The 23111-nt window shown below is 39.6% G+C and overlaps 1 protein-coding gene across 1 annotated transcript in view; it reads left to right on the top strand.

The window, feature by feature from the left end:
* Positions 1-16787, top strand: part of SEC62 (SEC62 preprotein translocation factor) — a 29627-nt gene extending 12840 nt beyond the window's left edge. Inside the window, exons 3-8 of the mRNA XM_014056799.2 lie at positions 1990-2095; positions 3706-3916; positions 5372-5464; positions 8209-8269; positions 10526-10645; positions 14779-16787. Of these exons, the coding sequence (XP_013912274.2) occupies positions 1990-2095; positions 3706-3916; positions 5372-5464; positions 8209-8269; positions 10526-10645; positions 14779-15263 (1076 nt within the window). The 3' untranslated portion in view covers positions 15264-16787. The remainder of the gene's footprint in view (positions 1-1989; positions 2096-3705; positions 3917-5371; positions 5465-8208; positions 8270-10525; positions 10646-14778) is intronic.
* The last annotated feature ends 6324 nt before the right edge of the window (positions 16788-23111 follow it).

Below are 23111 nucleotides of genomic sequence, written 5' to 3'. Positions count from 1 at the left end.
TGCAGGGCAGATCTGGGCCCCGGGCCTTGACACCCCTGCTTTAAAAGATGTGCCACCCATGGAATTGAGAGGGACTCCTTGGGATGGGAGAAGACGATCAGGCTCAGCCAGATCAAGGGGATTTGAGCCAATGAAACACTGGTGATGAAAAAAAAGAAGAAGAAGAAGAGGAGGAGGAGGAGGAGGAGGAGGAGGAGGAGGAGGAGGAGGAGGAGGAGGAAGAAGAAGAAGAAGAAGAAGAAGAAGAAGAAGAAGAAGAAGAAGAAGAAGAAGAAGAAGAAGTAGTAGTAGTAGTAGTAGTAGTAGTAGTAGTAGTAGTAGTAGTAGTAGTAGTAGTAGTATATAAGACCAGAGGCGGAAAGTATGTTTTGCTGAGACATCAGCAGAAGCTGAAGACAAAGAGGAAAGGAAGTCATTGGGGAAATTGAAGGTAGATGCGCTGCTGCCTGTGCCATACTGTGAATTGCTGAGGGCAGGGTGGGAAACGCACTCCAGTTCATAAATCCAGAAGGAACAGTTTAAACCAGATTGCAAGTAGTATTGACTGACAATACTTCACTTAGTGAGTGTATGATGTTATGATGCTGAAAAACGTAACTTATGACCGTTTTACGTCCTGGATCATGTGATCAGCTTTTTGCAACCTTCTGACAAGCAAAGTCGACAGAAAAGCCAGATTCACGTCACCGCCATGTTACTAATTTACCAACTGCAAGGATTCGCTTAACAACAGTGTCAAAAAAAGTCGTAAAATTGGTCAAAATTTACTCAACAAATGTTTCACTTAGCGACATAAATGTTGGGCTCAATTGTAGTTGTAAGTTGAGGACCACCTGTAGTTGATTACCAAAACAAAAGAAAGATGTAAAATGCTCCTTCTGCCCAAAAGAGAGTTTCTTAATACTCATTACATGTCACAGATGGAGAAAAAGACAGAAGAATTTAAAACATGATTTTACTATAAATAGGGCTTACCTTTGAGCATTACCTGTACCTGGAATTCTTTTGTAACAAGTTCATTATTTTTTGTTACACAAATACACACACACCAGTTGTGGATTCCGGATCCCATTGCAACCAGGACACTGCAATGGGGCCCGGCGTCCACTATGCAGTGCGTGCTTGCGTACTTACCGCAACGAGAGAGAGGGGGGGAGGGAGAGGGAGGAAGAGAGGGAGAGTATATTTAATATAGATTTGTGTTTTTAAATGTCCTTTGGATCTACTTTCACCTTTTTTTTCTTTCTTTTTTTTACTGAAAGAAGGTATATAGCAGCCTTGTCCTGTTTTTCATATCCAGATATATATATATTTTGGTTCAAAATCTGAGTCACCAAAAGATTCTTGGGTTTGGTTCTGGTAAGACATGGTGATTCAGAACTTTTAGACAGAACCAGCCATATAATTTCATGCTGACACTATAGGCAATAACAACAAATTTCAGTTTTGCCATAGCAAAAGCTTGATAATGGAACTATGTTAAATTGTTTGGACTTTGAACATAATAGCCTCTATCCACAGAGCATTTCTGTTTTTGTGGTCATTCCTAAAAGGTATTAAATATTTTAGTTAATGATTTGTCAAAATTTGTATTTGACAAATACAAAAAAATCTCTTCCATTTAATAGATATTCTGCTTTAACAGACATCATTTCCCCTGTATTTTTTAAAAAATATTTCATTTATTACCCCTTTTTAATTTGCGTGGATGATTCTTTTCTGATATTGGGAGACGGGGGGACGGGGACGGGACCATGACACATGCCAGCCAAGTTTTTACATATTTTTGATATCTCTAATTTTTGGTTCAAGACAAAATGTGGCAAATGCTAGTTATTCTCCGTAGTGTCACTAGCCCAATCTAGCAGTTTCTAAGTGAAAGCCTCTCAGTGCTGGCCCAACTCATGCACTGGGATCAAATAACCTTAAAGGTCAACCACATTTTTATGCTCAGCGCTCTTTTGAAAGTTTTCTGTCTTTCTCAATTAGCTTCCAAAGCTGTGGATTGCCTTTTGGATTCCAAGTGGGCAAAAGCCAAGAAAGGAGAAGAAGCTCTGTTTACAAATCGAGAGTCGGTAGTGGATTATTGTAACAGGTAAGTATCCTGGTATTTGAAAGTTATTGCAAACGTTGTGAATGTTGTTAAATATATGTGTATAAATATAACTATAGTGAGAGCTAGTTAGTGTTAAGGCATAAGCCAGAAATCAGGAAATTATGAGTTCTAGTCCCACTTTACACAAAGGCTGCTAGGTGACATTGGGCAGGTAATTTCTTCAACTCTAGAAAGATGGCAATGGCAAATACCTTACCTTGAAAGCAGTTACATTGCAGGGCAATGTCCAAGCAATTGTTGAGAATTGGACACAATTGAATGAAAGAAAATACATCTAGATAACAGCACACAAAAGATCCTTCAGCAAAGTGTGTGTGCTGGTTTGCGCCGGATGAGATGAAACGGGTGACTTCCATTGCTTTCTCTTTTGCTGCAGCTCCCAGTCTTCATTTTCAGTTTCCCCTTGACCCTCCAGGACAGCTTTGGGGAGTACTCCAAAGAGAAAAGTTGGGTTTATAAAACTTTGTTCCTTCAATAGCACCTTTGGGCAGGCGTGTTTGAATTTAATCCAGAGTGTGTTAAAACAGACTAATTGAAATCTATTTTTAATTATACTATGCTCAGTTAAGTTAGGACAATGATTATGGTTGTAGAAATAATGCATGATACTCTTAATTTGATAACTGCACCCCAAAGGCAGAGTTTTCAGAGATTATACTAGTTGAAGAAAAGGTGTTCAGTAAACCGTTACTTAAATGTTTATGCTTTGTAGAAATAAAAGGAACTGTTCATAAAGGACAATGTTGAAGAAACTGGTTTTTATCATCACATTGTATGAGGAATTCCTTTGCTCTTGGATTAGGTAGGGTAGATTGTCAAAATAGGACCATTGTAAAATGATTTTTAATGTGGATGACCCTATACATGTAATTAATAATACACATACATAAAGGTAAAGGTTCCCATGCGTGCTAGTCGTTCCCGACTCTAGGGAGCGGTGCTCATCTCCGTTTCAAAGCCGAAGAGCCAGCGCTGTCCGAAGACATCTCCTTGGTCATGTGGCCGGCATGAGTAAAAGCTGAAGTGCACAGAATGCTGTTAACCTTCCCACCAAAGTTTATCCCTATTTTTCTACTTGCATTTTTTACATGCTTTCGAACTGCTAGGTTGGCAGAAGCTGGGACAAGTAACGGGAGCTCACTCTATTATGCGGCACTAGGGATTCGAACTGCCAAACTGCCGATCTTTCTGATCGACAAGCTCAGCATCTTAGCCACTGAGCCACCGCGTCCCTTTATACACATACATATTTATTGTAAAAAAGTAACCAGTTGGAAATGTGAATGTTGTAAATATATGTCTATAGAAAGATAGATACATTTTTAGATCTTTTCTTAATCACATTTCTAAGATGATTTATAAAATAGTTCTATATGGAGCCGAGCTCAAAATCTTTTCCAAATATTTTCTTTTAATGATTTTTAAGGATATCTATGTATGGTTTGCTAGATTGTAGAGAATCTGTCAAGAGAAATAGTAATTAAAATCAGCAGTTTTCTTGGTCAGAGCTGTATTTCAAAAGCTACAGTCCCGTATAATTCCACTGTATATTATCTGTCAAATAAAACCCTTTTTAATTCTCTTTCAAGACTCCTAAAGAAGCAGTTCTTTCACCGAGCACTAAAAGTGATGAAAATGAAACCCGACATAAAGAAAGAAAAGGAAAAAGAGAAAGAGAAAGGAAAGACTGAGAGTGGAAAGGAAGAGGAGAAGAAGAGCAAAAAAGATAATGGGAAAGAAGAAAAGGCTAAAAAAGAAAAAGAAAAGAAGAAGGATGGTGAAAAAGAAGAAAGCAAGAAGGTGAGTGCAGTTCCTCGCGCTCAGCTGAGATCAAGCTGTACTAGAAGAAATTTATTTAGTTAAGATGGAACCTTAATTTTAAAGCACATAAAAATTAAACCAGGACTCAATATGGATCTTTGCACTTAGATTTCCCAGCCTGTTTTTTGTTTACTGCTTATAATAAGTCCACAGAACTTATGTGTACCATTCTTTTCAAGTACATGTAGTAATATATTTTTTGAAAGCACTATTTGGAGCTCGAAACAATTGCAACATCATGGCAAACGTGACCCTGGGAAAAAAAAGGGATTAATTTACGGAGATGTGCAAAATTTTATTTTATGGAATTTTATGATCACTCATTAGACCATCTCTGATTATATTGGGATGATCTATTTTAGGAGCATTTAGACAGGCCATTCTGAGGTGGTATATTCTGTGATGGTACATTTCATATCTACTTGTTAACCAAGTACAACTATGAAAAATTGGTGTAGTGTAATGAAACGTCAACTGCCCTACCTGTGTATTCACAGCAGAATCTTGCATTAGTTGAAATTTCCTAAATTTCATTAAAAGATAATCTACGCAGGCAACATTGTTTTAATCTTGACTCAACCTGCTTGTTACAGTACTTAAACTCGAATCACTGATAACGTATCTTCAAAAATAACAATAAATTCAAGGCATCTTGTTGACCAAGTTTCTCCATCTCTGCTTTAAGTGATCCTCATCAGTAGTGCTAGTTATCCATTTTTTAAAGGTGGTTGGTAATACATAGTAGTGAGAGATTTCATAGTAGATTTAAGCAAAATGGGTTTGAAACAGCCATTTTGAGTGTTCTCCGTTTGAAACAAAATTATAGCATGATCTTGGAAGAAAACTGGGCAGTTTTGAGTGATAATGTTTCAAGCATTCCAGTCTTAGAAAACATCCATTTTGATTATCAAAAGCATGACATACAGAATGAATGCTTTGAAAGCTTTGTTTTCAGATCAGATCAAAACATTTGAGCTGTTTCAAATTTTGCTCCAGTGAGCATAGTCAGTTTGTTGTTTCAAAAGAATGCAGTTTGATTCATGGTTTAATAAAGATAGTCAATTAACAAGAGTTCACCATACTGTGTAACTTTGTGTTCTAAGGAAAAAAAGAGACTCAGTGGGCAGAACAAGCAGTGGGTATCTGATTGCATAGCAAATATCTAATATTTATTTTTAACTAAGATTACGTTCCTTGATCTGTATAGAGCAAATGAAATGGGAAATTATGAATTTAAAGGTGTCTAACTTTAAAGATATCATAGCAGAAAGAATCCCATTTTTCTCCTGAAGTTAGGTATTTCAGATAAATAAATAATAGAAATTAACAGAAATGAAAAAGGGCTTTTTATATCTCTAAAATAATTTGAATAATTACTAGAAATACACGTATGAATTCTATTTCATTCTTCATGTTCCCATTATATATTGTTAGGATGAGACCCCTGGGACACCTAAGAAGAAAGAGACAAAGAGAAAATTTAAACTTGAGCCTCATGAAGATCAAGTCTTTCTGGATGGAAATGAGGTATGATATCTCTTCTGAAACTGTAATGTTTGTTGGCAATTAATTAATCATCAGCTGATCTCAAAAAAAAAAAAAACCCAATGTAGTGAGAAAACTTCTGGAAATTCCAAGGTTGTAATCTAGATGAAAAGTGTCGCCCTAAGAGTTAGGGATTGGTGTTCAAAATCTATATATAAAATATGGTGTATTCTCTAGTATAATTGGATTCTTCTTGATGTGCTAGTATCAGATTAATAAGTAACAGGTGAAACTGGAAGGCATGGTTCTATGTGAATAAATAAATTCTTTATTCAGGCCAACAGTCTTACATTAGCCTATGAATGGTAACACAGCTAGACAATAAACAACACTGTATAAAAATATAATAGATAATAATATAAAAGCAGCAGGCAATTATTTGCTACAGGTGTTGAGCTAGATTACCAATGTTGCTGTTGACCCTTTATCTGTTGCAAGACCCTACATGTCACTGCACAAGATACTATTATATCAGACTGTCCATAAATATAAATATGGATTCTATGTCAGTTAAAAAAAACCTAGATACAGTTCAGTGGATATAAAGAGTTGTATTTTCAGGAATAATTTTGTCAGATTCTTAAAATTATATTACATCTACCATAAGTTTAACATGTTCATTAGACAAGTTTTAAAGCCAAATGTTTACATTTTCATGATAACAAAATTGAATATGCTCACTAATAACCTGTCATGTGCTTCCCAGAATGCCTATAGGCATCTCGTTTTTTTAAAAAAAACTAAAATTATTTTTTTCAGTAAATATTTATTAATAATCCTAATCCTGTATTGTGTGCAAAACTGAAATAATCATGCATTCTACTCAACTCAACTTATTTGTTATTTATTAATTAAATATATTTGCTGCCCATCACACCAAGGGGCCCCTCTGGGTGGCTTACAACAATAAAAGGGGGAAAATGTAAAGATAACAATAGCAAAGGAATAAAACAATAAAAATAAACAATGAAAGTATAATATTATGAAAATTAAAAAGAATTCAATTATGACTGATTTTTCAACCTTTGTATATATCCCCGTGTTTCAACACATAACCCTTGGGATATGTATTTAACCATACATGTAAGTGATAGATATAGATTGTTTAAGTGTTTTATGTTTATAATGTGTTTATGTGTTTTATGTTTATTTTATTGAGCCTTTAAAATGTGCATATTTTATTGCATACTAATTGTGTAATTGTGTAAGAATCTGTCTTAGATCCAATGGTATAAGTCAAATAAATAAAGCATGTGCTATGTAATATTTCTAGGAGTAATGCTAACTGCAGGAAATGGGTGTATATGAAGAATCCATTACAATATTATTTCAGAAATAATACTGGTACTGTAGTCATTGATAATACAGTCTTTGGTAGATAATGGTGTTAGAACAGTAATCTGATATTCCCAATTGTCATGTAATCTCCTAAATATACTTTTATATTTGTAAAGTTTATAATTAGTAAGATGTTGCAATTTTAGTTTTTGCTAAATTTCTCTTCGCTTAAAACAATTTTCTCTCCAGCTGGAATTGCATTCATTAAGCAAATAGTATTTAAGGCAGTGCAGTGTTTGAGTGCATGCTGAAAGCACAGATAGCATCTGTCCCAGAATTGCAGAGGAGAGCTATGGAATTCTTTTTCCATGTTTTGCAGGTTGCTGGATCTATAATAGTGATAGGTTATCACATTTTCTTCATTCGGGGTACACTCTTTGTTGCATGTATTTTCCCCTGTTTCTTGCTCAATGCATTTTTTGTAATGCTACAATAAATGTGAGGAATTGTGGCTGTCCAGTTTTAACTAAAAGCTGTTGCCAGCTTTGGAGCTTGATTTGAGGAAATTGAGCCAGAGAAAGAAGCTTTTCAATTTGACTTCTTAGAACTGGTATTCAGATGTTTAACGTCTCTGAATCTGCTATTGTTATTAATATGAATTTACATTCTTCATGAATACATCTGATACCACTTTAATATATGCTGTTTCTGATTTGATTTATTTTTCTTTGCTTTGAATCTATTTCTGCTCCGTTGGCTAACTCTTTCAGTACTGTGAAAGGAGAAAAAATGTTTGATATGGCATTCCTAGTTTTACAGATTTTTATCTCTCCCCTTCTTTATTGGTTCTTTCCCCTTCATTGCCTTTATAAAGTGCTCCAAGATAAACTGGAACCTCATGATTATGTTTTCCGCATGGCCAAGTAGAATAGTGCACAATATCCATCTATGTAGTGGCATTATGAGTCTGGCTTTTTAAATATATGGATCACTTCCTATAAATTCACCCTTAGTTTATGTTTTCAGTATTATCAATAATAATGTCTCTTTCCTGAAAAATCAGGATTGGTACAAATCTTCTTATATATGAATCTGAAGGAAGAAGGTTTTCTTGTTTACCTAACAGATTTAGTTAGTTTGAATTTTATCCTATTTGAACAAAATCTCCAACAGCTTGCTACAGCCTTGTTAGATTTATGCAATCCAAAATAATTCATATATGTTGATTGACACTGAAATGATATTTTCCTATGGAAAACAGAGCACTTGATTAGATTGAAATTTGGTCTTGTCCAGAAGAATTTTTCTTGTGTCTTTCTGTACCATGCTAGAAATTATCAAAATTAATGCTAGAAAATGATATATAATATTCAGTTAGCTTTCTCATAAGCTATATTCTTTACCTTTCTAGATCTGGTTTAATTTTTGCACCAACATTCTCCTTTCAGGTATATGTATGGATCTATGACCCTGTTCATTTTAAAACATTTGCAATGGGCCTCATACTTGGTGAGTCAGAAGGAGCACTAATGAGTTAAATATCCAAACTTATAAACAAGCTGTCTGTTTCTTAACACATCTGTGTCTTTCCCAAGGGCCATTTTTTAAGTGTTTACTTGATTCATCAAAACTGTATTGTACCACCTGCTTCAGAATCCCAGAACTGGTAAAGAACGAGAGGTGGGGGGGGGAACCCTGCACAAGTTGGTAGTAACCTTTTTTAAGAGTCTCAGTTAAATACTAGAATATAAAATATTGTTTTGAAGCTGTTGGAATATTGCAGTATAGTGGAGCCCCGGTTTTGTGATTTTTAGTTCGTGCCAAATGACGTTTTCAAAAGAGCATTCTAGTGTGATGACAAGTAAACTAGAACTATCTAAATGCTGCAAGGGTTTCTTCTCACCCGTTTCTTCAGATGTGAGGAATTCTGTTAAGTAGCCTAGCTGCTTAGTTACATAAATAATAATTAACATATGCATTTAACACTGCTATTTTAGGGGAAAAATTATCATAGCACCTTTGCCAAACCACTTTTCCACTTTTCAGAATTGCTTCATGTTAAAGACAAGGGTGAGAATTGTTCCATTTCAAGACTTACACCTATAGTCTATAATTACAAGGTTGATATTGAAATGGAATATGGACAATAGATACCTTTTCTCTCTATACCAATTTTCAGAGACGTTCTGTAATCTTAGAAAAGTGAGATGATTGCATGAATGCCACCCACAATATACTTATGGAATATGATTTCTGTGAATGTGAATGTTATTAATATGAATGAAATTAGTGGGGAGCCAGATCATTTTTTCCCCAAGTTCCAATCTATTCTAAAAGCATGTGTAAAAGTATTTTCCCCATTCAGACTTTCTGAATTTTTGTGTGACTTTGTCACAGAATACTTTCAGAGTTCCCTGAGGGTATAATGAGTGTATAAAATACCAACATGTGGTACTGGTTTCATTTATTGCGTGAAGAAAATTACCCAAAATGTAAACTCTGTCTGTGGCAAAATCGTTTCAATTAAAGAGATAATTAAGGCCCGTTGAGTGAGTACCTCTTTAAACAATCAGAGTCAGACCTCTATTTAAAGGTTAGATACTTAAGCTGCCCTCATTGCAATGAAGTTTTCACACATAGATTCTAAAGGCCCATAATTAGAAATGTTGGTCCAGTTACAAAATGAGCAGTGCATACAAACAAACCCTCAGCATTACGGAGTTAAAACAATTCACCAGTGAAGAACAGGCCAGAATTCCTCCACGGTGAATTGAGTCACCGATTACTGGAAGTGTTTGTTTGTAATTATTGCAACTAAAGATGACACAACCAGTTACTGAATCTAAGGAGACGGTTACGTTTGCACACTTGCTCGTCAGTTGATTTTACAGAGGAAATAAATGAAGGAAAGTTGATACCTTTTTTCAGTCAGACTATCTATCTATCTATCTCCATCCATCCATCCATCCATCCATCTCCCTCCCCCCCCCCCCCCCGCTCTCAGTAGGACCCAGCTACAGAAGTGAACATATGCAAAAATTCAGAACAAAGGGCGATTTCTTTTTCACAGAACTTTATACCAGTTGTAGTACTTGAATACATAAGTAAATAAACTGAGGTCCAGGAAAAATGACCGAAAATGATGTTCTTGCTTCTAATCATTAGAGTGGTCTTGTTGGTTCTGAGAGAGCATTCTTCCACAAAGATCTGTTGGCCCAATCCCATTGAAATGGGGGGGGGGAAGGAAAACCACACCTCATTGACTATTTGAAAACCATTGTGCGGTCCTAAGATTTCATTTCCTGTGCAAATAAAAGCAAATAACACAATAGATGGACCAGGTTATAAACAGTTACAATAGCATGTTCCTGAACATCCTTGATAGATATACAGATAGATATACAAACGTCCAAAACTAATTTTAAATTGCTCAGTAATTCTCATGTATATATACTGTATTTTTCGGAGTATAAGACTCACTTTTTCCCCTCAAAAAAGAAGCTGAAAATCTGAGTGCGTCTTATACAATGAATACAACATTTTTTGCTTCCCGAAATGGCCGTGCATAGCTTTTAGGAGCCTTGCAGAGTGCTCCTGGGGGCTGGGGAGGGCAGAAATGAGCAAAAAACAGGCCGTTTTCGGGAAGTCTGCAGAGTGCAAAAACTTTTTTTTTTAAATTTGCCTCTTCAAAACCTTGGTGCGTCTTATACTCCGAAAAATACGGTATATTTATATATCCATAACTAACTATCTATCTTTTAACAGTGACTGCTGTTATAGCTGCCACTCTGTTCCCACTGTGGCCTGCAGAGATGCGTGTGGGAGTTTATTATTTGAGCGTAGGTGCCGGCTGTTTTGTGGCAAGCATCCTTCTCCTGGCAGTTGGTAAGTTGTTGGTTTGTTCCTCCTTCCATGGCCCATCTTGATCACTTTTTCAACCTCTTAAAAGTGCCCGGTCTGCATATTTCTTCAATGGCCACTGTATGTCAGCATTGAGCTGGCTGCAAATGAGCTGCTTTTGAGCTATATAAAGTAATTCGGATATGCCAGTTGCTTTTTCTGTCTCATGGGATAAACTAAGTGCACCAATCCCGAGAGAGGACTTGATTGCTTTTGCAACCATGATTTTTTTTAGGAATCGTGCATAATATTCTTCTATTAGCTTTGCTGCTGTCCGAGGATATTATTTTTTTTACCTTTTTCCTCTCTTGTTGTCAATTAGCTGTACTGAGACAGCATAAAAAGTGTCTGGTATGGCATGGCTTAGAGGTTAGATCAGGGGTCCCCCAAACATGGCAACTTTAAGACTTGTGGATTTCAACTCCCAGAAAGCATAGCTTGCTGGAGAATTCTGGGAGTTGAAGTCCACAAGTCTTAAAGTTGCCAAGTTTGAAGACCTCTGAGCTAGATAGTGGCTTGCAAATCCATTTATAATATTCTCTGTTCTCTATTCATAATTCTGAAGTATCTCTTTATTTCAACCACCTCCGGGGATGAGGTTGGGGGGGTAACGATACAGTCCTGTAGCAATTACCTGCTTCGTTTCGATACTTGAATTTATTTGAGCTCAAAACAATTTGGATCAATTTAAATGGAAAGTAGGCCTTAAATATAGCAAAACAAACAAAAATCAGTAAAACATGGTGCTTCTCTGAGATCACGCATCATTCTAATTACTTATGCATTAGTAATTGCAGACAAATATACTGCTTCATAGTGCTTTACAGCCCTCTTTAAGTGGTTTACAGAGTCAGCATATTGCCCCCAACCATCTGGGTCTTCATTTTACTCACCTCGGAAGGATGGAAGGCTGAGTTCAACCTTGAGCCGGTGAGACTCGAACTGCAGGCAGCCGAAGTAGCCTGCAGTACTGCATTCTAACCACTGTGCCACCATGGCACAAAGAGCAAAGAGTGTTCAGTTCAGACTTACAAAATGATGGATCCAAATGTTTACCTTCATGCTGAACTGCTTTTGCTGACCCTTTGTACCAAATTCCTCTAGAATATCTTCTTTCCCTCCGAGATGAGATTTAAGCCCTAGGAGTAGTCCTCAAGTTAAGACCACAATTGGAATTAATACAAAAATCATTAAATGCTGCATCTGTTAAGACAGTCGGTATATCACTGCAACTTGCAATCTTCCCTGCCAGTATCCCCACTGACTTTGCTTGCTAGAAGCCAGTGGGAAGGTCACACATGGCAATCACATGAGCCCGGGATCTGTAACCATCGTAATGCAATATAGTTGCCAAGCACCTGATTCACAGTCACATGGTCATGGGGGGTGCTGTGACGGTCGTTAAGTGCGAAGATCAGTCTTAAGTCCCTTTTTTCAGCACTTCAGATGGTCACTAAACAACTACCATAGGCCGAGGGCTCTCTGTGCTTTGGAAGTTGGAGGGGAAATTGAGTAATAGCTCTTGTGAAGAACACGTTGGCATAGGCTCAACCACAGAGATTGAGACCATTGGCACATGTTTCCTGGGTAGCCTTCTGTATCAGGCCTGGCATTCAGAGACAATGTCGTCCCCCCCGTCCCTCCCCCCCCGTGCCCTTCACATCAGTAGATACTCAGACTAACCCCAAGCAGAAACCTTACTTCTCCTATTGACATGGTGGCTCAGTGGCTAAGATGCTGAGCTTGTCGCTCAGAAAGGTCATCAGTTTGACGGTGTAAGCTCCCGTTACTTGGCCCAGCTTCTGCCAGCCTAGCAGTTCGAAAGCACGTAAAAATGCAAATAGAAAAAATAGGGACCACCTTTGGTGGGAAGCCAACAGCGTTCCTTGTGCCTTCATCATTCAGCCGTGCTGGCCACATGACGTCTTCAGACAGTGCTGGCTCTTCAGCTTTGAAATGGAGATGAGCAGCACCCCCTAGAGTTGGGAATGACTAGCACCTATGTGCAAGGGGGGAACCTTCTCCTATTGAGAGATCAGTTCCTCTTGATCAACTTCCCCATAACACAGAGATTTCCCCCCCTTTTTTTTGTTCTTTTATTCATTCATATTTAACATTTAATATGATTATAGACCAAAGCAGTAGGAATTAAGCAGTGATCGGATTTTGACCCATATTTTATAGAGTAGATTTTAAAAAATCTTGCTTTAAAAATGTCTCTTGAAAGTAATCTTATTACTTTATTCCCATTTTATCTACACTTACAGCTTTTTAAACAATAATGTCTCAGTCTAGTACCGGGATGGTGAACCTATGGCACGCGTGCCACCTGTGGAGCCATTTGTCAGGGCACATGAGGTGGTGTTCAGCCTTTTTAAAGCCATTTTCCCCCTCCCCAGGCTCCAGAGGCTTTATAGGACTTCCGGTTTGCTTGTAGTGTCGGTTTAAGCCCTCCAGAGGCTTCAGGGAAGCCTCCTGAAGGTCCCTGAAGCCTCTGGAGGGCTTCTGGGGCAGGGGCGGAAGAGGCTGTTTTCGCCCTCCCCAGGCTCCTATAAAGCCTTTGGAGCCTGGGGAGGGCAAAAAAAGCATGCAAAAAAATGGGGGGGGGCGTGCCTCTCATGCACACATGTGCACTGAGGGGGTGTCACGCGTTGCATTATGGGTGCAGTACGCCTGCGCATGACCCCCTGTGCTTTCCCCTGGTTCCAGCACAAACCGCGTTCGACTAAAGCGCGCTCGACGAAACCGCGTAGCTGACATCATCACAGGGCGACAACAGTGCGGAGACAGAAGCACGCTGTAAACGCTAAACCTAAAATTAACACCTAAACCTAACCCCCCTAAACCTAATCCTAAACCGAACCCTAAACCTAACTCTTAACCTAACCCTAAACCTAACCCTAAACCTAATCCTAACCCTTAACCTAACCCTAAAGCTAACCCTAAACCTAAACCTAACCCTTACCTTAAGTTGAATCGGCTTGCTTTCAAAGCGCTATTTAAAGTGCCCTTCTTTCTCCACGCTCGCTGTTGTTGCCCTGTTGATGACATCAGCGACGCGGTTTAATCAGGCGCGCTTTAGTCGAGCGCGGTTTTGTCATGTTACGCTTTCCCCTTTAGGGCACGTTCACCATCGCTAGTCTAGTACATAGTTAATTATTTATCAGATAGAAATACCCCCTTTTACTCATAATAAAATTTAGGCTGCATGGGAAACATGTATATATAGGACAAGGTGAGTAGTAAATATATGCGTGGTAAGATCTGAACAAGCTCTCTTCCTTGAAAGTCTTTAAATTTTCAGGCACTTGGAATCAACTTTTCTCTAGTTGCTAAGCCAAATTTTCTCAGCAGTAGTTCCTCTACAGAAATAATATTCTCAGTGTTTGGTATTATTTAGCCCAAAGAAATAGGCACTTGAAAGCTGAAAAACAGAACCATAGTGGCACAGTGGTTAGAATGCAGAAGTGAAGAAGCTTCTAAGACTAAGATGAGAAGCGAAATTCTTCAAAGAAAAACAAGGAAGTCCAGTTGCCTTTTGAAAAAGCACCTTTGGGACAACCATGACCTGAATGACTGAGAGCCTCCCTAGACATGGTTAGAATGCAGTATTGCAAGCCAACTCACTGCCGACTGACAAGAGTTCAATCCTGACTTCTTGACTCAGCCTTCCATCCTTCTGAGGTCATATAAAATGAGGACCTAGATTGTTAAGTCAATATGCTGACATTTGTAAACCGCTCAGAGAATGGTATACATATATAAGTGGTATATAAGGTAGATGGAGCGGTATATAAATCTAAATGCTATTGCTGTTGAAAAACACTTACTCCAAATCCAAGAATGAAAACAACCGAGCCGGAAGGGGGGAGGGGGGGATGATGATGAGATACTTTATAGATGACATAAGTAAAGTATTTAAGGGCTGCCATCAGTTTAATATTGTGTATTTTGTAAACTGCTTTGCCATGTTTATAAAGGGGAGAAATAGAAAAATAGATTGAATTGTAACATTAAAATGATTTTGCTTCTATTTTCCATTTGGGGTGTTTACTGTCTACGGCTATAAATGCAGCTGTGTTCTGAAAGCAACTTATTTGGGCATTTCCTTCTTGCAGCCCGTTGCATCCTCTTCCTTATCATCTGGCTGATAACCGGAGGAAGACATCACTTCTGGTTCCTACCTAACCTGACCGCTGACGTCGGCTTCATTGACTCCTTCCGGCCCCTCTACACCCACGAATACAAAGGACCAAAGGCTGACTCAAAGAAAGAGGAGCGACTAGAACCCAAAAAGCAGACAAAATCTGACAGTGAAGAGAAATCTGATAGTGAGAAAATGGAAGACGAGGATGTCAAAGCTGATGCCCAGGGAGGCTTCGGATCGCAAGGTTTTGGAGGCGAGCGGAATTCGGATACGGACAGTGACAGGCGGGAAGACGACCGGTCGCAGCACAGTAGCGGCAATGGGAATGATTTTGAAATGATCACAAAAGAGGAGCTTGACCAGCAGACTGATGAAGGGGATTGTGAAGAAGAGGAAGAAGAAGAGGAGGAGGAGGAGGAGGAGCAAGAAACTAGACCTTTACACGAACAGTCATAATTCAGCTATTGTTTGGGACTGAATCTTGTGCAGAAACAATTGGATTTTCTATGTTGGCTGGTGCACTCTTTTAACAGCGTTTTCTCCCCATTTGCGAAAGTATACAGCTTAGCCAAACATCTTTATAAAATAGTTCATAATTTGATTTGCAAACTAAAGGAAACTATTAACTTGTTTATCAGTTTTAAATAATGTATGCTTATCAACAGATTTGCAAGTTTAGCAACTTGCCAATCGGTAGACATTTTGTCTAGAGGAGTCATCAAACATATAGAGGAATATAGCTCTCTTATTAGTTTGATATTGCATGTTTTGAGTGAGTAAACATTTCTGCAATAGTAATTTAACACAGTAATTTTGAATGAGAAACTCTCCATTTATTCTCAGCCGATTCATCAGATTGGTACTTACAACAGACTTTATTCAGTTCATTCTACTCTTTAACTGCTATTAATCTTCGTAAAGCTATAAGACTTTAGTTAGAATGTTTTCGTTCAAAAAGATAACTTTTTTGCTTAAGACCAACAAATTACTACTGTTGACTTGGCTGTAGATTTTTAAGACTCTCTTTAATTGTGTGCAACCAACTTAGGAAATCCAGTCTGTTCTGTCCATTTGGTTTGGAACGCATCATCTCCAGCAGGTTAAAAATAAAAGCAAACAAAGCAGCATAATTTAGAGATTATAGCTGTTGATTTGACCTGCCCCATCATAGTACAAGACATGTATTCTGTACATAACATAAAAATAAAGCAAACCCCTATTTTACCCGTTAGTTTATTATTTGGAAGTTTTATCCAGTTTTCAATTTGTATAATTAAAAGCCATTTCAGAATGTATGTATGTTAGGACAATTTCACGAATCGGTGAGAGTGGCATCCAGCAGCAGCTCCTGTGCCAACATTCCATGTATTCAAGTTTAACTAAGCGGATTCTGATTTCTCAAAAGCAGACAGTGCAGCTCGGTGTAATGCCTTAATGTTAATCTTTTCTTTCTGTCTTGAAACAACAGAGTACTGTATTTGATGAGTTGACACTGCCATGAAAGAGTGTTCACCAGAAGAATAGGGTTTAAGATTAAAAACAAAAACAAAAATTTCGTACAAAAGATATAACCAAGACCAAATAATTTCTTGAAATCTTGAAGGAGCTCGATTGGCCTCTTTCTCTTGCACATATTTTATTTGACTGACTTGGGAGACCATTGTGTGTTTAGTTCTATAAACATTTTTAAAGTTAAGGCTCTATAGCATTCCTCTGAATCCACTGAATTTCAGCCTGAAACTGAAATTACGAATACAGATTCAGTACTTTCCTATCAAACTGTCAGGCAATAATGTTAGTTATTTGCTTGCCTTTTCAGCGGTTGACTTAACAGATCTCTCTCTCTCTCTCCTTTTTCCCCCTAAACTGCTTCCTCCCCCCCCCCACCCCCATCAACAGTGTTCAGACTGAAGATGTTAATTTTTCTGATTGTGCAAATATATACATTTTGTGTGTGCATTGATAAAAACCATTCACAAATGTGGTCTGATTTGCTTATTACCTCTTTTTTTTTCATCCAACATCTGGGAAAAGAAATATGTTTCATAATTCTTACTCACCTTGGTAGCATTTTTATGACACTCGTGAATTCTGGTTACTTGTCTTAGCGCTATTTATAGATTTCCCATAAAACCCCAACTCTGCCCCTAGGCTGCTGTTTAAAAAACACTTATACAGGACATGTACTTTCTGTCTCTATACATCCGCTCAGTGTAGGCAGAAGAAATTCACAGCAGTGACGACTGCTACTTATTCAGTATTCCCAACTACTGTTATTTGCATAATCCTTGTGATTTACTTAGACAGTAAATAGGGTGCATATAAAGAAAGCTGATGGAAGTGCTTGCAAAACCTGTTCACAGTCTGTGTTTTAACAAGACCTCTTAAGTATTTGCTAGAGGGAAGATGCCAGGCAATTCATGCCTCTTATTCTTCAATCAGAACTTTTCCTGCTTGGAAATACAGACTGTTCTTTAACAAGTGCTCCGGATTGTAAAAGTGCTCTTCCACTTGCGCGTATTGGCCAGCTGAAGTTACGACAAAGGACACTTGCTGCTTGGATTCAATGTTCCAATGATGGTTTAAACCCACCCACCCCCATTATTAGTCACATCACTGCACTTCTGGCACTTGACAACAAGGCGGTGTTTATAGCCATTTGCAACATCCAACCGTCACATGACCGCATTTTATGATTCTTGTGCCATATCCGTCATCGGACATTGGCGATCATGTTTGTGATCCTATTCTTTTTAAAAGCCACATGAAAAAGTGCTGCTTTGTCCAAACCAAACCCTTAGATTTTGAAGCCATGATGTTCTTCTGCCTGGACCTCATTTGCCTTCAATCTTTCCCTGGAGGATTAAGTGAAGGATGATGTATTTTTCCGGGTGTTGCATCACATGTCCAAAATATTCTTAACCTTTGCTTTTTAGTGGCTTTTGGTGATTTCCCTTGGCTTTCCCAGGTGATTTATCACCTCATTTGTGATTTTGTCAACCCAACCTATACGTAACAGCCGCCTGTAAATCCACATTTCAAATGCTTCTAGTTTCTTCAAGTGGCTTTCTGTAAAAGACCAACTCTCCATTCGCAATTTACAATAGGCTTGCAGAAAACCAGCCCTTTGTTTTCAGCAGAACTGCTCCCCAGCGAACAACAGCCCAGCATGTTCACCCTCATGAATGATGCAAGACCCCAAAATTGGTTCAGCCACATGACCCACCCATTGTGTGACCATTATTGCAACAAGGCCTACCTATCATCCTCGTCAAACCTTTGCAGTTCTACACATACAAATATTTTGGATGGCTCTGTTAAATCATGAATGGAAACTACACCATCCGGTCAATGAGAATGGTGACAAAAGCTGTAGCACAGTCCCACAACATATCCAGACTGCAATTGTTCCCAAGATGTTGCCTTGTAAACATCAAATGTTACAGCTGAAGCATTTGCCTACACAGGTAGTTCTAAGTTCACTTAGTTACAACAGCACTAAAAAAGGGACACAACCATTTTTCAGAGTTATGACCATTGCAGGATCCCCATGGTCATTCAGATGCTTGACATCCGGTTCATATTTATGACAGGTGCAGTGTCCCAGGGTCATGTGATCCCCTTGGGCGACCTGACAAGAAGCCAGATTCACTTAACAACCAGTTTACTAGTTTAATAGCTGCAGTGTTTCACTTCACAAACTGGGCAAGAAAAGTTGTAAAATGGGGCAAAAATCACTTAAAAATTTCTCACTTGGCAACAAATTTTGGGCGCAATTGTGGTCGTAGGTTGAGGACCACTTGTAGTTGAGAATGATAAAACAAATACAGTTCAACTTCTGGAAGTAGAAAGCAATGTCCGTACGTCACATCAGGGGAGCAAAACTTTCACAACTCTTTAAAAAATATATATTTTCTTAGATATAATGGAAGGGCATTAATTCACATGAACCTGGCAATTATATTTGTTTCCTCAATTTAGCCTGAATAGTTGAAAATAGCTTTTCCACTGCAAGGCCTCTGTAGCTCCTGCTGTACTTTTAACGTAGCATATAGGGAAGGTAAAGATTCCCCTCACATATATGTACTAGGTCCCGACTCTAGGGGGTGGTGCTCATCTCTGTTTCAAAGCTGAAGAGCCAGCGCTGTCCGAAGATGTCTCCGTAGTCGTGGCCGGCATAACTAAATGCCGAAGGCCCATAGAACACTATTACCTTCCCACCAAAGGTGGTCCCTATTTTTCTACTTGCATTTTTACGTGCTTTTGAACTGCTAGGTTGGCAGAAGCTGGGACAAGTAACAGGAGCTCACTCTGGTACGTGGCGCTAGGGATTCAAACTGCAGACCTTTCTGATCGACAAGCTCAGTGTCTTACCCATTGAGCCACCCCATCTTTTAATGTAGCATACACTCCGTCTTTTAAACAACTGGAACAGTAACAGATCCATTGAATTTCTTGTCTTAACAAACACATTTTGTAATTTTTATTTTGCTCTGTTGGGACCAACCTATAAAGTGTAACTTCTGTCTCTTTTTCTCCGATGTGTTTCACAAGAGGCTGCCGGCACTTCTCTTATTTTTGTGGTGGCATCTAAAAGTTTCCCAATTTGTACTGTAAAGACTCTTGAGTCTCCTGCCTGCATCTGTTTTAGAGCAATAATATTGCATAGCATAAACCACATTCATGCATATGGACATGTAGAATTGTGATGTTTTTTTGTTCATTGAGGACGGCGTTTCTCAACCTCAAGAACTTTAATATGTGAGGATTTTAACTCCGAGGATTTCCCAGCCATGGGGAACTCAGGTTAATATTGGCAGGTATATTAAATGAGCACGTATGCTCATTTTTTGCAGTGACTGCTATCTTCTGTTGAAAGAAATGTCCTTCTGGGTTCGGCTCCAAGTGGGAAAAAAGACACTGGAGACATGGAGGCTGCTTGGAAAGATGGTTTAATGGAGGACAGGACCACATGGTTTGAGTCCTGAACAGAAAAGGTGATCACATGCTTCAATGTTGGTGGAGAAGAGAAGGGAAGGGAGGAAGAGAAGCTGAGTCCCTGGTTTTATGCCCTCTCTGGCCTTTGATCTTGAGCTTGTATTCTGATTGGTTATCAGACTTCCATGGGGCCATGCAGGGACAACTCTCTAGGCTGTGTTTTGAATCCAGGTTTGGTTGAGTTCTCAGATGCCATGTGGTGAGTTGGATAAAGGGACAATATTATCATGCCTTAATCCCATCCCCCTGGAGCTGAAGGGGAGAACTCTTTATTATGTAAAGGGACTGGATTGGCCTTCTTAATGGCCCATTGACAAAGTGGGTGGACACAGGAAGCTACAGGGAGCTATTCTCAATTTAAAACATGTTTCTTCCTTTTCACATCCAGGGAAATATAATATTCTGCCTTTTCAATATTTCCTAGGATATTTCATTTTTCTGGGAGAGGGCTTGGTGATAACTTTCCACATTTCAAAGAGGCATCTTCCCATTGCCTCTCACAACATGAGGATGGCTCTCAGTGAGCTAAAAGGTAAAGGTTCCCCGGCACATATCTTGTCCACGTTATATCATGAATAAATGAAGTACATCTTTTGTAACTCCCTTCTCAACTTGGAGCCTTCTGTGCGTGCTGGATGAGAGGAATTCTAATGCAGGATATTTGAAGAGCTCCGGATCAGAGGAAAAAGAAACTGATCACGAAGCCAGAGGGTCTGAGGCTGAGAAAGAACATTTAAATGTTAATGGATTAATGTAATGCTTTCTCTGTGGGGCTGCCCTTGAAGACCATTTGGAAGCTGCAGTAGGTGTCAAGGTTCCTACTGACAAACCCAACCCAGAAAGCACTGTTGAGGGGACCCAATCTCTTCATGCAAAACTTTATCCAGTACATCATTTCGGCCAGAACGAAAGCACAACCAGCTCTGGCTAATTCCTGCACAGTTCAATATAATTAAAGTATAGAATCCTGCCTCCCTTCTATTAGTGCAGAGCACATTGGCCAATTAAGTGTCACAATATTGTTGCGAGAAGATTTCTTGGAAGTTTGGCCAACACCTGCTGCAGTGAACTTGGTTCTCAGGGGCTGATTGCTTGATGTTTAAAACTCATTCCGCTTCCTGCTTCTCTCCCCCTCCTAGTTGGTTGGTTACACTTCAAAACTTGACGGTGGGTGCAAAATGAGGCAAACCACACGATTATGCAATGCTCCTCGACCAGCACACATTACATCTCTGCTTACAGGCAGGTGTTGGCCAGTGACTGCAATTTACCACAGTTTTTGCCAGAAACCGGTGTTTACTTCCAGTTTCCAGCCAAAGCCAGCCCATGGTGAACAAGGGCTTCATTTAATGACTGCAATGTTCATGTAACAACCATTGCCTCAGGAAAAACAGTTCTGGTGATACTGAATTAGCTTTACAACCGTCACAATTTACGACTGTAATGGCTAGGCTCAATACCCTTCATGGTATTGGACCTGGGTACTTGAGAGACCGCCTGCTGCCAATTACCTCCCAAAGAGCCGTTAGATCTCACAGGGTCGGCCTCCTCCGGGTTCCGTCCACTAGCCAATGCTATCTGGCTACTACCCGGGGGAGGGCCTTCTCTGTAGCAGCTCCGGCCCTTTGGAATGAACTCCCCGCGGAGATCCGGACCCTCACCTCTCTCCAGGCCTTCCGGAAAGCCATCAAAACCTGGCTGTGCCAGCAGGCCTGGGGTTGATGAGCTCCCCTCCCCTCTCGACTGGTATGGCTGTGTGATTTTCGTGTATTTTAATTATGTGTATTGTGTTTATGTTCCCTTTCCCCCCTGAGTTGTTCGCCGCCCTGAGTCCCTCCTGGAGAAGAGCGGCATACAAATAAACCAAATACAATACAATACAATACAATCACAGTTGTAAGGAGAACTACTTGTACCAAGTGCAGAGTAGAGGAGGGATCACCCTGTTTCTAAATTTCCATCTCTCTTCTCTTGGTATCGTATATCTTGTAAGATTCCAGCAGTTTTCCCCCAGCCACTGAGTTGCCACTGAGACTTGAGACGAGGCTTGCAAAAAGTATCAGCTTTTATTTATGGCCACAGCAAAAGCTGGGTGACAAAACTATATCCAAAGCATACAAACAAATGCATGTAAGGAACAGCCACACGCTGCAAGAGTGGCTCAGAGTATTATATACATTTTAGGCAGATAGAAACAAAGTTTATCCAATCAGAGACAAAGATTCGTTACCAACGTGATCTTTAAAGCGTTCTTTTGTTCAAGCTCCTGTCTCTGTCTACCTTATCTGTGGAGTATTCCTATAGCCTTGTGTAGGGGCTGGCTGCTCCCCTTTGCCAAGTTGGTTTTTGGCAGAATTCTTTAAGGATTTATGAGCCAGGAAAACTCCCTAGTTTGGTCCTTTATCTATGCAGCCTGTGTAACAGTTTCTTCTATGTTTTCAAAAATGTCCCTAGCTTTGAAGCCAAGAATAGAAGCGAGACACAGCAGTTAGATAACATTTGTAGTCCAGTATTAAGGTTACAATTTGCTAGGCTAGAAAACAACTAATTTCTGACAGTATACAATAATATAAGCAAAAGCAAATATTGATTCATCTTGATTGATATACTCCTTCAGTCTGAAAAAGTTAAAACGGAAATAACCCCTCTTTTAGGACTGTTTGTCCATGACAATTACCTACAATTTTGAATAACTACCGTCCAGTCTCCAACCTCCCCTTTATTGGGAAGGTTGTTGAGAAAGTGGTAGCCTCTCAGCTCCGACGGTCCTTGGATGAAACTGATTATCTGGATTCCTTTCAGTCCACATTCAGGCCTGGCTACAGCACGGAAACCGCTTTGGTCGCACTGACCGATGATCTCTGGAGAGCCAGGGATGGAGGTCATCCCTCCATCCTAGTGCTTCTTGACCTCTCGGCGGCCTTCGATACCATCGACCATGTTATCCTTCTGCGACGGTTACAGGAGGTGGGAGTGGGAGGCACCGTTTTTCGGTGGTTCTCCTCCTACCTCTCAGACAGGTCGGAGTCGGTGTTGGTCGGGCGGCAGAGGTCAACCCCTAGGCCCCTGAAATATGGGGTCCCACAGGGTTCGGTCCTATCCCCCCTCCTGTTTAACATCTACATGAAGCCGCTGGGTGAGATCATTCGACGGCACGGGATAAAATACCATCAGTACGCGGACGATACCCAGTTGTATCTGTCCGCCCCGTGCCAACTCAGCGAAGTGGTTGACGTGATGTGCCAGTGCCTGGAGGCTGTCAGGGTCTGGATGGGGGTTAACAAGCTTGCGCTCAATCCAGACAAG

The sequence above is a fragment of the Thamnophis sirtalis genome, unplaced genomic scaffold (assembly GCF_051295495.1).
Source record: "Thamnophis sirtalis isolate CommonGarterSnake01/CBP01778 unplaced genomic scaffold, rThaSir2_p1.2 scaffold_11, whole genome shotgun sequence".
NCBI classification, from domain to species: Eukaryota; Metazoa; Chordata; class Lepidosauria; order Squamata; family Natricidae; genus Thamnophis; species Thamnophis sirtalis.
This window is presented reverse-complemented; position numbering and strand designations above follow the sequence as displayed.